Source organism: Rutidosis leptorrhynchoides, chromosome 11 (assembly GCF_046630445.1).
Source record: "Rutidosis leptorrhynchoides isolate AG116_Rl617_1_P2 chromosome 11, CSIRO_AGI_Rlap_v1, whole genome shotgun sequence".
In the NCBI taxonomy this organism is placed as follows: Eukaryota; Viridiplantae; Streptophyta; class Magnoliopsida; order Asterales; family Asteraceae; genus Rutidosis; species Rutidosis leptorrhynchoides.
Window position 1 is genome coordinate 68819531 of NC_092343.1, and position 16698 is coordinate 68836228.

General features: G+C 32.3%; 2 protein-coding genes across 2 annotated transcripts; both read right to left on the minus strand.

The window, feature by feature from the left end:
* Positions 1 to 462: 462 nt before the first annotated feature.
* LOC139876995 (small ribosomal subunit protein uS13z/uS13y/uS13x) lies at positions 463 to 3333 on the minus strand. Its single transcript, XM_071864397.1, has 4 exons — positions 3199 to 3333; positions 2911 to 3071; positions 1285 to 1473; positions 463 to 779 (listed from the first exon to the last, which is right to left on the minus strand). Exons 1-4 carry the CDS (start codon positions 3199 to 3201, stop codon positions 674 to 676), a joined length of 459 nt encoding a protein of 152 aa, XP_071720498.1. The 5' UTR covers positions 3202 to 3333; the 3' UTR covers positions 463 to 673.
* A 9489-nt stretch (positions 3334 to 12822) lies between these two features.
* LOC139874659 (increased DNA methylation 1-like) lies at positions 12823 to 15355 on the minus strand. The gene is made up of 6 exons (XM_071862065.1): positions 15084 to 15355; positions 14824 to 14890; positions 14390 to 14523; positions 14197 to 14296; positions 13743 to 13956; positions 12823 to 12985 (listed from the first exon to the last, which is right to left on the minus strand). Exons 1-5 carry the CDS (start codon positions 15353 to 15355, stop codon positions 13750 to 13752), a joined length of 780 nt encoding a protein of 259 aa, XP_071718166.1. The 3' UTR covers positions 12823 to 12985; positions 13743 to 13749.
* Between the last annotated feature and the right edge of the window lie 1343 nt (positions 15356 to 16698).

The following is a 16698-nucleotide window of genomic DNA, read 5'->3' on the forward strand; positions in this document are numbered from 1 at the left end:
CTAATTTCTAAATCCAAAATCCTAATTTCTAAACCCTAATAGCTAAACCATAATTTTTAAACCCTAATCTCTAAGCCATAATTTTTTAAACCCTAAAAACAAAAAGCAAAACATTCATTGCAATAAATGTTATAATTTATTTTTCCGAACATTTTTCCCACCAGAAGTATCTTTTTAAAATCTTCATATTTTCATGTGATTTTGATATTTTAAAAAAAAAATTCAAAAAAAACGAAAAAAATTTACTTTCCCCAAAATAGCGTTTCCCTTGATTAAATCACTCCATATCACTATTTATAAAATGATCAGGTGACATGATACACACCAGGTTGCCTATTGTCATCCCTATTCTTGTTTCATAATCAACTCATACAAGAATCTACATTCGCTTGTGTTTGATATCAATTAAACTTTAAACCAAGGCAAGTAAGCTCAAGCAGTTTTTTTAATATAACGAAGTACTAAAAAGTAAATAAAACAAGAGATTAAAACAAATATTATAATCCAAAGATATGCAACTCTCAAACGTATACAACTCTTGACATTTAAAAAATTAACATCCAAAAAAGTACAAACATTAACATACTAATGACTTCCCTTAACTCTAAATCAGACGATAATGTGAAATACTAAGAAGGATCTTTTTAAAACCAAAAAGAGAACAAGAACATGTCTATCGTTTTTTGGAGACACCAACAGTCTTACCCCTACGGCCAGTGGTCTTTGTGTGCTGTCCACGTACTCGCAGACCCCAGTAGTGACGAAGACCACGATGATTCCTATTTATTATAAAAAATAGTATAAAAATCTAACAACCACATATTTATAGAGACATAAATGCTAACACAATACTTACCATTCCAATAAATGATGGTACAATTTTTTGTAGAGGTGTCAAAATGAGTGGGTTCATTAAGTAGTTAACTATATGAAAACAGGTAGGGTACAAAATAGTCATTTTCGTAAATTAGGCTAACCCAAATCACTTGTTCATATCTTTTATATGAGGTTCAAGAACTCACAACACCAAAGTACTCGGTCAGCAATTTTTTGGGGAGTACTTGGGGAATACTCAAATATGGACCAAATTTGAATTTGACTGATCTTGACCAATTTTTCGAGTAATCTCGAGTTTTGGCTGAGTTTTGACACAGCAATCACGAGTAATTTCAAGTTTTGACCGATTATGACCCAAGAAATCTCAAGTTTGACCATAGTTGACCGAGAAAATGGGTCAAAATGCCATCTGTAACATATGCATGACAACATGTAAAAAATACAAACCTGATCTTCTTCAAACGCTCAAGATCGTCCCTGAGTTTCATGTCGAGTGCATTAGATGTGACTTGAGAGTACTTGCCATCCTTGTAATCCTTCTTTCTGTTAAGAAACCAATCTGGGATTTTAAATTGTCTTGGGTTCGCAACAATTGTCATCAGATTGTCAATCTCGGCATTCGAGAGTTCTCCGGCCCTGAATATTTACGCTGAGACGTATTTTTGGTTAGGATTGAACAGAGATTAGATAAATGATAACAGCATTAACGTTATACATGGGATTATGAGAAGTAGTCAAATGAAAAAAAAAACAAATGAAAAAATGAAAATACCAATAATGTAGACCAAGTATTAAATTTGCAAAACAAATTTCTGACTCTATACCCGGCAATTGAGACCCATAGTCTCAAATTTGGGTCAAAGGGTCAAGCTTTTGGGTAAATTGGGTCTTGAAAAAAAATTAGGCCCAGCAATGTGAACCAAAACATAAAAAAAAGGTCCAATGAGTGATTCTTAAACCTATTAGGTCTTATACAGAATATATAATAACGGGTCAAATGGGTCTCAAATCCTAAATTTCAATAAATAAAGACAGGTCTAATGGGTCATATGAATGGGTCATATGAATGGGTCAAATGGGTCGAGCATAAAAAGATTCATCCGTCAATCATTTATGAAAGCATTAATGATTCACCCGTTTAAAAATTTTCCCCGTTCGACCGATGACCCAATTCAACCCACATCCACTTTGACCGGTTACCCAAACAGACCAACCTGACCCGTTTGCCAAATATAATAGTAGCCAAGCATGAAGAAATGCAAAAGAAACTTATCAACAGTGTGAATTAACTCTACATCATATATCTATATAGGCTAATGTTTGAGCATACAAAACAACCATATAGATATAGATTTACACCAAAAAGAGTGTCACAGAATATAACAGACAAAAGAGTTCCATGCCTGCTATTATTATCAAATCCTAACATTTATTGTATTCATATTAATTAGTAAAAACAATTTATAACATTACTTGCGACCAATTTCAGTTATAAAAAGCCAAGCATACTAATTTTTTTATTATCATAAAAAGTGGTCAAAATGAGTAAACATAATCTACCAGGCAGCAACCAAAGTTCAACTAATATCAACAAATATTTGGTTCCTGATTTCTACATCAGTCAACAATGAAAAACCTAAACATTAGCCAAGCATAACAAATCACACATAAGAAGCTAATCAATTGTTAAAGCTACTAATTATCATTTATCCCAATACACTTATGTTGTGTCATGAAAATGCAGTAAACAGAAGCAAAATAATTAAACAAAATAAGTTTTTACATCATCACCTAATAACAACCATCAACTAGTAAAGCTTAATGTACTTAGATGATCCTTGTATACCATTTAAATTAATTTAATTGGTTTTATATTTAAATTTCAATCAATTTTCTCATGGTACAATAATTAAAAACATCTAACCTTACCAAAATTTTATAGACAACTGCTTTACATACATAACCTATAATATGTATCTATTCATAGTAGTATAACTAGATAAATCAACAGCCCTAAATTTATATCAAATCAATATATGAGCAATTAATAGTATAGAATAAATTTAATTATACCTTTTGTTCATATCTACATCAGCTTTTTTGCAAACAATATTTGCAAAACGACGTCCAATACCTTTAATTGACGTCATTGCAAACATAATCTTTTGCTTTCCATCAACATTTGTGTTTTGCACACGAAGAATGTGCTGAAAATCTTCATTTGCAACTAAACTCTGCAAATTTATCAATCAATTCAAATAATATAAACAATTTAATGTCCTTTTATTTTACTAATTTAAAAAAAAAAATACAAATTGAATATTGAACAGAACGTATAATATTAAATTAATTAATAATTACCATGACTGCGAATTTTAGTGAGTTTGCTGCTGTTCTTCTTCTTCTTAAAGCGGCTGATGCTCCGATTGACAGTACGTAAACCCTAATTAAGGTAGGGTTGTCGCATTTTATATACTACTCACTTCTGTAGTTTATTAATGGGCTTTTATAGTTTTCAGGCCTGCTTAGTTATTGGGCTTTTTAATCCCGACCCTTGTTGTTGAAAATAAATTTTACTCCACCGGGCTCCAGATACCCCAAAAAAAAAGAAAAAAATGGAGAATTATCTATTAATTTATATATATATGCAGCTCAAGTGGTTAGGGTCAAATGGTTAGAGTCTTGAGTTAGTTGCAAAGGTCTAAGGTTCGAAGAAAAAACCTTCTACCTTTTACCTTTGTTAAATCTTATTTAAGTTATAATCATGACAGAAGAAATTGAATAAAAGGCTTATACGCTCGCCCGTGCTCATCTCTGTACATATTTATATCCGCACGTAGAATCTATGCATGAAGTAATATACAAGGCATGCCAACATGTGTGTTCCACATGAAGGTCACATATTGCAGTGAGTAAACAACACATAACTGTGTGCACGACGCATGTTGTAGTTAAGTAAACAACATGCATCTATGCACACTAGCGCACAACTATGCACACTATTAAGTCTTCGAGTTTAATAGTACGCATTAAAATGGGTGAATCAAACTTAAACATCAATCATTACCAATTTGAAAAAATTACATATGCATTTAGTGTTCACCATGTAGGCATGTAGTCATTAAATGCTAGTCATTTAAACCTTTGGGCTCGCGAAGGATTTGACCAAAACTAAATGTGTGCCTCGCACGTGCTGACGTTTCAACTGACCGCTGCACACTAACGTGTGCCACTTGTCATATCCAACGGCGATGCCCCATGATCACGACATGTGTGTGGTAGGAAATGCGGGTCACACAACTTGACCCGGCCCTTGCCTGGATACAAACAAGGGTTTTGCCCCTAATTTCAATCATTTTCAAAATTTGCATCTTAAAAAACGTTTCTTACGCTTTCCCATTCCGACTAAAATCTCAAGAAACTAAAATCATCCTTCTACATTTACATCCCAGAATTCAAGGTCAGTAATACATAAGCTATCTACGTTTGATCTAGTTTTATATTTTTCATAAACGACGTATAGTACCTCTGTCAAAGTTGTTGGAAATATTGTTGATTAGGAGATAACCCCAAAAGACATCAATAGTATATTTAGAATGTTTCTTGCCCTCACCAAGTTTAATCATGTTTTATCCTAACCCTGGTAAAAAAGCCAAGATTCTATTCCGACCTTCTTACTGAAAATTAGTCAGGCATCGTATAAATCATATTGGTGAAAAAAGTTTTAATACGTTTTTTTAAGAAAATGTTGAAAACAAATGGGTACATACTAAAAAAATAAATGATTAGAAATTAAAAAAAGAATGTCGTGAGAGCTGTCGTTAGAGAAAATTTAAAATAGCATATACCCATATATCACAAGCAAATAGTCCATTATATAGGTATATGTTACAAACAAAAGGTACAAGAAAAGATATAAAATTAATATTTTCATGTGAATCCCACGTCACCTTCCGCCATAACCATTCATAACTTTACTATGGCGAACTCCATGGTTAAGCCATGCCTATGACGCTGTAGTTAGAGGCTAGCCATCGCAAATCCATGGAAAACTCTATAAGTAAAAATGTTATGGTGGTCAAAAGATTACAAACCAAATATATACTCTATAAGACTATAAAAGAATATCTCATTAACAATCAGGTTGTGATCTCTAGGTTTTAGTTCTTTTTGTATTAGTTGCGCTTGGATTGTTCTTTTCGGTGCTTGTATGTTTTATGCGGGCTTCATTTATTTGATGAAGATTTCCCGAAAGGTTATAAAGTTTATTGTTATTCGCCAAAAAATTATACGAGATATGGAAATCGAGAATATAATTACAACAAAATTCAGCAGAACAAATAGGTTACGTCTAAGGTGAATATATTGGGCGAATATTGTAATTTCACGGGATGTCTGATTTGTGTCGAAGACCCTGATTCAAGAAGCATCTATTTTCTTTCTTTTTTTTTTTTTTTTTTTAACGAGAAACATCTATTTACTCATTGGCAGTGTGTGTCACAAAATTATGAATCACTACTAGAAAAAGAGCTTTTCCAGACGACACCTTTTCGGACGACAATTACCGTCCACAAAGATCCGCTAAATGACAAAAAAAACAGCTTTCAGTCTCGCTTTTTGACCAGACTTTTTCGGACGACTCCTAGTCGTTCGGAAAGGTGCCTGACAGTGGATTAAGACAAAGGAATTCAGCATCAAAAGTGGATTAAGACAAGGTGATCCTCTTCAGAGGCGGAGCCAGGATTTTATATGAGTGGTGTCACAATACAATATCGAAACATATCGAGTACAAAATTCCTTTTACGCATTTACACCAAGTTAGGACAAAACGTTATCTTGGGGCCAGGATTTCAAACCGCTGATAGCACAAAATAATAATCAAATTTATCGAGTTGCGGAAATTTAGTTAGTATGAATCAATTGAAATATTTGCGCAGGGCATTATCATATATTCAACATTTATAAAACATTATTTATCCTTTCTCTAGAATTGGGCCAATATGAATGATAGTTTAATATTATTTGGAGCTGGAATGGTGTCACCAATATAATTGAGTGGTGGCACAAGAGTAAAAAGGCCCACAAAGTTATAAGAGTACAAGTAAAGAAGGCTAAAAAATTACATCTCAGGAGCAATGAGTGGTGTCACGTGCACCCCCAAGTCACTAATTGGCTCCGCCTCTGATCCTCTTAGCCCGTTCTTGTTTCTTCTAATTATGGAGGGTTTGCACTTAAATTTAAAAAAGGCGGTTGAGAATAATGATATTAAAGGCGCATGCGTAGGTGATTCAAATTATAACGACAAATCGTCCGGAAAAGTCGTCCAGAAAGCCTTTTTAATTTAATTAAAATTGATTTAATCGAAAAAGAAATTGAATATTTTATTATTAAATCTTTCCGGACGATACGTCGTCCGGAAAGAGTCGTGCCTAAATATTTTTTCGGCCATTTATTTTAATCAAAAAAGAAAATGAATATTTTATTATTATACCTTTCCGGACGACTAGTCGTCCGGAATGGTCGTCCGGAAAGGCCGTCCAGAAACACATTTGAAAAAGTCAATGTGGGCCCCATTATTGTCCGGAAAAGTCGGGTCAAGTCGTTCGGAAAACCTTTAGGCACGAAGCTTTCCGGACGATTTATTGCGGACGACCAGTCGTCTGGATTGACCTTTGCGGACGACTAGTCGTCCGGATTCGTCGCCCGGAAAAGTCGTTTTTCTAGTAGTGAATGCATGTTTGTCAACGGTGAAGCATGCACTATCCGGATGTTGTGGAAATTAAAGCTAGATATTTATGATGTCGTTAACACATTAAAAACTCATTTTTCTAAAAAAAAAGATTTCCTAGGCGCTAATTCGCACATGTATTGGATAATTTGGAGATAGATATAGAAACGACGCAATCCCAGATTGATACATCGACATAAACTTCATTGAACCTAGATGCAGGTATATATATATATATATATATATATATATATATATATATATATATATATATATATATATATATATATATATATATATATATATCTTTAATCTATATTTTATTTATAATAATCTTCTATCTATATCTATATCTATATCTATAATCTATCTATCTATCTATAATCTATATAAATCACCACACTAATTCGGACAGGTGTCGCTTCCTGGTTACTTCTCAGGATTTCTAATTTTCTCAGAATTTTGAATTAAAAAAATTAGTAATTATCTAACACCGACGCGTGTCCTGTTTCTAAATTGAAACATTTGAATTTAGGGTTAACCCCATTTTCTTTCTCCTTCTTCAATTTAATTCCAAATCTCTTTCTCTCTCTTTCTATACCGACGCTCTGCAATTAGATTAGGGTTCCGAATTTTTCAATCAGGTAAACAAAACGAAATCGATAAGGAAGGGTTAGTTAAAATACAAAAGGGATAGTTAAAAAAGGGTTTGCTCTGTTTCATCTTTTCAAAATCACGTAACCAAAAACAACCCCACATCTTTCATCAGTAACCGAAATCAAACGTGTCTGTCGATTGAAATTGCAAAACTGATCTTCATTCCCCGCTATCGATAAGCATTTAGGGTACAATCGATTGAGTATTTAGGGCACAGTTTAGGCTTTGAGCCGGTTGACCCAAAATCGTTTTCCATCGATCCCTTTAGTCGATTTGATCAATGGAAGATATAGGGTGCAAATTGGGGTTTGAGGCGATTAACTACATATCTTCTTTCAAATCCAGCATTTTCTAGGGTTTTGGCTATTTTTCCCTGCAGCGATTGTAACCCGCTCCCTTTTCCCAATCAAACCAGGTTTTTCTCTCTTTTCCTTTTTATTAATAATCAAAATAACTATATTGGAATTACGAGTATTATGGTTATTGCGTTTTAAGATTTGAATATCATTTGGTTACGTAATAAAACAGATGGTGATGATGAGGTATTGGTTCTAAAATGCACAAACTTTTTTTGAACATATTTTGTTTATGTTTTTTTGAACAATTTGTTGATTAGGTGAACAAGCGACAATGGAATTCATTCTGGAAATAATCTGGCGTAATTGGTGTTAATCGATTAAATTCGGAACGAGTTATCAATTCAAACTTCGTACAAAGGTACATATTACTGTATATATCCGTTTCAGATAAATAAAGGTTAGTATTCCTATTTTGCATACTTACAAATGACTATTGGGATAAAATAAAGGTTTGTTTTAATTATACATTCAGTTAAGGACTACTCTGATTCGATCTCTATTTTACGAATCAAGTACCATTATAATCACGTTATTATTATTGTAATTTAAGGACTACTCTGATTCGATCTCCATTTTACGAATCAAGTACCATTTTAATCACGTTATTTTTATTGTACTATGACACATTGGAGACTTTTGTTTAACGCATTTCACCCATTTTTCTTCAAATGATGATTCACAACAGGTATGATATTTTTAATGTTTTCAGGTATATATATTTGTAATCGTTTCGGTACGAGATTATGTTATATATTTCGTAGTGATTTATCAAATAAGGTTTTTCCAACTGTTTTATCTTCTAATATTGTATTTTATTGCAACACTGTTCGATCTTTTTCATTGTCTCTGAAGTTCATGCCAACGCATATAAGATGTTAGAGGTTTATTAAAGATGGCACATCATCAGTGCAAAAATCGATTATGAAGAAGTATTTCTATAATGGTAACTTAACAATTCTTTTGTAAAATATAAAGTAGTTTATGTTGCAAATTTTTATTTTCTGTTGGTACTTGCACTTTACTTGCACTTTACTTACACTTACAATGTTACCCGGAAATCACAGCTTGGTGATCATATATAAAATCCCTACAGATGATTTAGTGTTCATACAAGGTATGCCTTTTTGATTCTAGGTTTAGTTTGTTTTTAAGTTTGACATTGACCAAGAGTTGACTTTGACCAGGACAATTGCGTAAAAAACCACACCGTCCTTCCCGAAGCATTGGAGAAATGGTCACAAGTTGTAATGGCTATGCTTCTTCCTTGCCACATGGGAATCATAGAAGAAATTGACAAACGAGTATGTAGTTTAAACTACTTAATCTTGAATGCATAACCAACCTACTTAATTAGTGACAAATTAATTTATTTGTACCATCTGAAGTTCGATCCAATGATAAAATCAACGCGCCCTGACCTCGATAGTCAACTATAACGTTTTCAAACGGTTTGCAATCGATTCTTTCATCAAATCTTTCAATCAATTAACATCTGGCCCAAAATTAGAGTTTTTTTTCAATATTATGTAATTAATTTTCCAATCATTATCATTTGAATATCGGTGATTATATTTTTCTATAAAGGTACATGTATTCGATCCGAACAGTGATCGTTCATTAATTTATGCGGTATCCAGGTTTCGTGTTCTTTCAGAATTAAAGCAGGTTTGTCCATTTGTGATTGTTCATTCATTTACGCGACCAGTGATAGTTTTTTCAAAATCAAAGCAGGTGTTGTACTCATTTGTGCCGTATCCAGGTATTTTGTTCGTTCATTCATTTTGATGATCCTCGTGATTTATATTAATGTCATCAATATCAATATTCCCGTATTTTAAATGATTAACTAACCACAAATTAAAAATATAATCAATTCAGGGGATTTGGACTATTGCAAGATATTTAAATTTGAAGTTGTGAAGGGATGAAAAATTATATTGAAGGAAAAGGAATCAAGGTGAGTATCAGGAGGACCTGTCTTCAAGAGGATCTTGTGTAATTAAGGTTAGTATTATAAGTATTGTTATCGTTTGTTCCTACATATTTATAGTTATAGTTGATAGTTGATTCAGTTGCAGGGTTCTTACTTTTATTTTTTCAATTACTTGTTAAAGTTAAAGTTTTGAATAACCAATGGATATAACAAATCACACTCAGTAAATAACAATAGACCTGCTAATTCTAATCGGTGAATAAAGATTGTCCAGTTCATGTTCTGTTTGTCACATTTTATACATTTTGAAACTTTTTTATGTATGTTTCATTAAATCTTTATGTGATGAATAACAATGATATATTGCACCGTTTGATTAATTACTTTAGTAAATATAGAAGTAGAATGGTTGCATAAAATTGTAGCTCATATGTTTTCCAACACACGTTCACATAGGATATTCATGAAACCTTTATAGTACTTCAACACTCTTTCTTTGTGGGTAGCTTCCTAAGAGAGTAGAACCAATTAGAGTTTTGTGGTGCTTGAGAGAGTTATTTATAAGTAGTTTATGAAACATTTATAGTAGTTCAACACCCTCACCAAATTAGTAACATTAGAAGTCTACATTCTGTCATAGTGCTTAACATAGTTATTTGCATTGTGTAAACATTGAAGTGATTGTATAGGTTCAATGTATAAGTGTTTTACTTTGAGAAAATGTGATAGAACAAACAAACCGAGACTTGATAAGTAGAGACTTGAAATTTAAACAAGTATACATTATAAGCTATATTTGACTAGATAAGTAATATTATTACCTGTTAGTGTTGACAAGAAAAACATGCTCAAGTTGATCTACCATGCCTAGATCAGTCCAACTAACACATGAGGTAGACTAACTGATACATAATTTAATCATATATTTTAGTGATTTTTTTTAACCTATTATGTTCTAATAGCCTTGCAAGCTTAACTATTTTTTATTTGAGTAATTAAGTTGTTAGCTTAGGGTATTTGCAGAAATCTCATCAAGAATTAAGATTTTTTTTATCTAATAGATCAGTAGGACTAACTGTATGATATTGCAAATTAACTTGCATGTTACAGGTTCAATACAATTTTATTTAATTTAACTTTCAGAATTACATTTGATGGTTATTAGTTCCTAATTTTGGAATTGAAGTGATCATTAGCTTATCTCTTCAAACTATAACCTGTAAAAGTAATCACCTTGTCAAGAAGTTATGTTCGCAACTGAAAAGGTCTGTTACAGTCACGGAAATATTCTTATTTTTATATGCATTTTTTTCTAACTAAAGCCATTCACATCTCATCTTTATGAAATGTTCAGCTCTTGCAAAAAATAAGTTAGTGAAACAAGGAGCAAAACGTGTAGATATGATAATTTAATAACATAGGACAATATATTTGTATTTATTTGCTAAGATTATATAATAAGGTGACAAGTTTAAAATGGTTCATTTAAAATAGAAAATGTTTTAATATTCTGAAAAATTATGTACGTTTTAGACTCGAACATTGAAGTTCAAACACAAAAGCTATGTAGTTGTTTAATTTCATTATCTTTTCGTCAAACAGGGTAGAGCTTGTCATACGAAGGACTATGTATAGTCTTTATGTTTGTGGTGTACATAGTAAAATAATTTTTGAGATTTAGATAACTCATTTGGTGTTACATAATTAATAAGGTATATTACAAGTTGTCGTTGTTCTTTGTATCATTTTCATTTTTTCGCTCAAGTGATACATTATATAGGTATTGTCATGGACAAAAAGGTGTTCATTAGGCATAAAAGAAGATGATTGCTTGCGGGCAATTTGTAAATTGAAGGTATTGTGTTTGTGATGTATACAAATTTTAGTTATAGTGGAGTTCATAAGTGTTTTACGGGTGATTTTATAGGTAGAATTTACCTTTTTACATCTAAATGGGTTAATTAATTTGATCTGAAGTGAGATTTGTCGATTATATTAGCTTTTTCAGAAAAGCAGCGGCCATACGTCGATCACTCGTCCCGATTTGATCAAGTAACAAGAGGAAAATCTACAATGTGAAGTTCTTTGCCAATTTGGTGATTGTTGTGTAATCTGCAATCCTTTTTATCATGGTCATATCATTCATGATTTTCAATATAAATTCCGTGTCAAATATGTCAAAATTAATCTTTAATTATACTTATATTAAATTTGTAGGGAAAAAACCTTGGCCAAATGTGGATGCTTATATTCTTGTGTTGCTTAACTAACATGGTTTAACTAAATCAAGTTATGCACCTTAATAATATTTCGTAAACGTTAGGTTTTAGATGTACATGTTGACAGTTTCAATCTGAATATGTAACACTGATTAGTTGTCCATTTTGACATTTGACCCGTTTGACCTAATTTCTATTAAATTGGAAACTATTCACCTAGGACATGATCATTAACATGTTGTAGGAAAATATCCTTTGTTTTTCATCTCGAAATTCATCTGTGAATTTCGTAATCATCGTCCCTTGCCTTTGTTCCTCATTTGCGAAAGTAATGATTGAAATTTGATATCAACTATAACGTTTTCAATTCTTATGATTTATAAACTATTAATGCTGTCATTATCATTCTGTAAGATGATATAACATTTTAGATTTATTTTACTTGAGAGTATCCGTGCAACGCACGGGCTCTTAAATCTAGTATATATATATATAGGTTTCAAGTCATAAAATGAGTTGATTCAATTTGTTGTCCAACTCCAAGCTTATGTATCTGAAACCTTGTAATTGTATTCTATTTACTTGCTAGTTTAATTTTAGTTACCTTTTAAAAAAGAAAGTTCGAGTACTATTTATATGAGATAGATATGCAGCTAAGATTTAGTCATTGAAACGAGAGAACTATCGTAAAGATGAAGATCAAAATGCGCACATAGTTTATCGAAAAGGCTTTAATAACAAGTATAACACCATTTATATTTATATATAAAAGGCAAAACCAATCTCAACTCTCTAAGTGAAAAATCACTCAGATTAAAAGGAAACACAATTTAAAAACTTTTTTTTTTTTTGTCTGAACAGCAGTTTGGAATCACCTAGGAAGACTAAACCACCCACATGTTCATCTCGCGCAGTTGAATAACTTGCCTCCAACTACTGCCCAAATTACGGATGTGTGAGTTGCCTTATAAAAAACTGTAAAATTTTCTCCTTCTCTTGTAGATTTCCAGATTCTACATACTCGTACTCCCTTAATTACAAAAAGGGAATTTAATTAATCTACTGAAAGATTGATAATTTTAAACATTTTGCATCCAAACCAAAATCATCTAAAGAGAAAAGTCAAGATATTCAAATCTCCACAAAACACATACAATACCACAACAAAATTATTTGAAACATATAGAGTAATCAGACTCTACTACAGCTTTTGTTCTTTACTTGCGTTGTTGTGCCGCTTTTATCAACTTACCTGCATTAAGAGCAGGTAGACATTGGGTTAACAAGACATCTTAAAAGTTAACTAGAAGTATAGATCAGGAATATTAATAAGAATAAGATGATGCAATTAATCATATATCTGACAGTTGCATGCATATGGGCTAAATCAAATGAATAATCTTATATATAAGTACTTAACAGGATGATAGTTCCATTATCTTAGATTAATCTTCTACAACAGGGGAAAACATAACAATTACATGTTAGAAGTATGGTAATAAATTTTAAACTTACAAACAGTAACTATATATCTCAATTATATATCAAGTCCATCAATTAAGGAGCTGGTCAATTTGACCTTTGTTGACCAAATGAGTCCCCCTACAGGGTCACTCAGGTGCAGAATCAAGCTAATATCAACTAGCTACAGGTGTATAACAGTTATAACATATTTGTCACTAAAGGTCTGGAATGATATTGATTCGGCTCGCACAAGTTCTCTACATGTTTCTTCGTGGGGAATTTTATAAATTTGACAACATTAAGTATAAGTCAAGAATTGCGCTTATTATAGGATGGAGGAGAAACACAACCATTCATAAAACTAACCAACTACTTTGTACACATGAAAATTTCAATATATGCTCTAAGTTCTAAGGTTTCCCCTGTTGAGGTTACTCGGGGGCGGGAAATCCAACCCCATACTCTACTGTACGCAGCCTATCAGGAATAGTCTCTGGCTGTTTCAAATGAACATTTCAATATAAAAACATGAATTCATAAAATACCTATATATCAACGCACGCTCAAATCTTTGTTTGTGGTTGGAGGAATTCTCTTTTGAAGGATAGGTTTTCCTTCAAACATAACTAAGCCCATCGGTTTTATATCCCGCCTCATGGATGCTTCTAGTGGCTTGAAACCAAACCCAACTTTCCACATTTTTACAACATCAGGAATGGCAACAACTACCAGCTCCTTGACACCAACAGTAAAAAGAATCTGAAAATATATTACGTAATCATATATAGTTATTCATTAATTGTTACGAAAATTATATCAATCAATTGCCTATCATCTTGTTTTATCCTTTTCTTTTTCCAAGAAAAGGATTGTTAAGTAATTATCGTTTTTTCGCCAAAAAAATGCCTATCATCTTGTAGGAGACCTAATTTAGATTTTGTATTAATGTACAAGCTAGAATAATAATTGCCTTCAATTCAATTAATACTGGAAACGTACAGATTCAACTGAATTTAGAAGACGACGAGCCATTCCTTGACCCCTATAAAGATTACGAGTTCCAAAAAAAGGCATTTCTGCTAGCTTGTTTCCATGAACCCTGTAACAATCAAGACAAACAGAGTTAGTACGAACTGAAGTTAACATGATAATCAATTTAATGGATTCACAAGTAAGGTTTTAAAATATTAACCTTATAGTTGCTGCTGCAACAATTTCGTCCTCTCTTTCCAAGATCACCGTGTAGAACCCAGAAAAATTAAGGCGCTTATAGTTTGACCTGATTGATAGTTTAACAAATGAGATTGTAACAAATATATATAGCCACTATTTTATGTATGTTTACAAGTTTTTCATTTCCATTACTAAGTCAGCCAAATAATTAGTACTTTATATACTTAGACTTATAAGCATATCTGTATGACCATTCAACTAAAAGGACATTATGAGTTCAAGTTTCTATAGTGACACATATGTAAGTTTTTTCTTAAGATAAGTTGACGCTCTAGGCAATGGCCGATTAGTGTCCAACGCAACATTAAATGTAACTGATACTATATATGTGTTGTAAAACAGATTCATAATCTTTTTCTTAAAACATAAATGCGTAAAATGGTTTCCATGTACAGGCCGACCCATGCCTTTTAGGCTCTTTAAAATCAATGACATGCTTGACAGAGGTGCTTTTGATACGCTCAACAAGCAAATAACCATGTGTCGTTAAACGAATTATCAACTTGTTAGTTACGACTTCTAATATTTCAGCTTTCGAGAAACATTGATATTATGTATGAGAAGCCTTGGATGACTAAAGGGATGTAAAAATATGTAGTTATATTCTTATATTCTACTTAAAATTTAGAAATTTGTTGGTGTCAAGAACTTACTCGCAGTTGCATATGATATCCTTGATCATATTTCTTTTATTTCGCCTGTCATGATAAACGGGTTGAAAACACTCATCCATAACTTCAAATGCAATACCTAGTTTAGCATTGCATTCGATCATGACATGTCTCTTTGTTTCGAGATCTTTTTGAAGATTAAAAGGCTTTAAGAGAGTCCAAGAAAACCCATCTTGAATTTGCATCCTGACTCCAACAATCTTTTGGAGCTTACTATAAATAAATCTATCAAGAAACAAAAGATCAATTACCATATGTTGTATATTGTTCTTAAAAGTATAATATAGCATTATTATGCTAGATGTTACTTAACATACATATGCCAATTAATAATCACATCAAATGTTATCACCGGTGTCTTTTTCTCATTAAGAAACAAGATCCAAGAATTTTTTTTTTCGTTGGATCTCATCCAATTTAGCTAACATGAGCTATAACTTTGGATGTTCATATAAAATGTGTAAGTTTTATCCATTTCTAAGTATTGGAAGGGTGTGTACTAGTAAAGTAACTGCTCTTTTAAACCCAAAAGATATATAATCATTTCATGTTGCAATCAATATAGATATGGCAATTTGTTCCACAAAAAGATAAACCACTCTCTTCAATAAGGTTTGTTCCTTTTCGACATAATCTATGAACTGTATTACGCAAAACATCAGTAAGCTAGATTGATTACACTTCCAATAACATAACATGTGAAAATCAAATACCAATCACATACATTTCTCCATGCATAAAGAACACCACGTCCATTCACAAATGAACTCTCCATCGCAACCTTTGAGCTCTTTATCAGCACCACGACGTTTGGGCGCTTCAAAAGCACCACAAAATTTACAGAAACAATATATGCAGTACCAAACCCCCGCAGGAATTTTCTACAACGCAAATAAATCGCTTAATTATTACATATAAACAATGAATACCATAAAAGGTGATCATATAAACTTTGATGTTATTAAAATCATATAATACAAGATCAGAAAATTAAATTTAACTCGTGTTTACCTTGATACCGAGGCACTTTAAATGGAACGTCGCTGGGCATTTGTCACAACAAAGTAGCTCTCCATCAACATCCCCACAAATGCCGCACAAGTAATCATTTTTAACGCCAAAATCATTATAATTATAATTAGTTCTCGAGTTTATTATATTCCAAGAAGACTCCAACAATTCAATAAAAGGCTCTCCTGAATCCAAGAATAAGTTCTCAAATGATCCAGATATGCCTCCCACATGATTCACAAACCGCGAAATCCCCATGGATTCATAACAACAGCAACAATTAATTAATCCATCTCCGTTAATAACACCCTCACCCTCATAGAACTGGTTTCTACATCCATTTTTCACATATTGAACCTTGGAACCTTTATCTATAACCTTAAAAGAGATCATATGTGGAGAATTGTGGAGATTTCTTAAAATGATCATATGTGAAATGAGATTTCTTTTTTCAGTATTTAATAGTGGAGAATTGTTTGTCAAGTTTCCATCTTTTTTAGTCATCACTTTTGGAGATTTCATAAGTAATCCAACATTCTGGTTCCTAGAAGTGTTCCTACATGAACTTTCGAGGGTGTTTTAGACA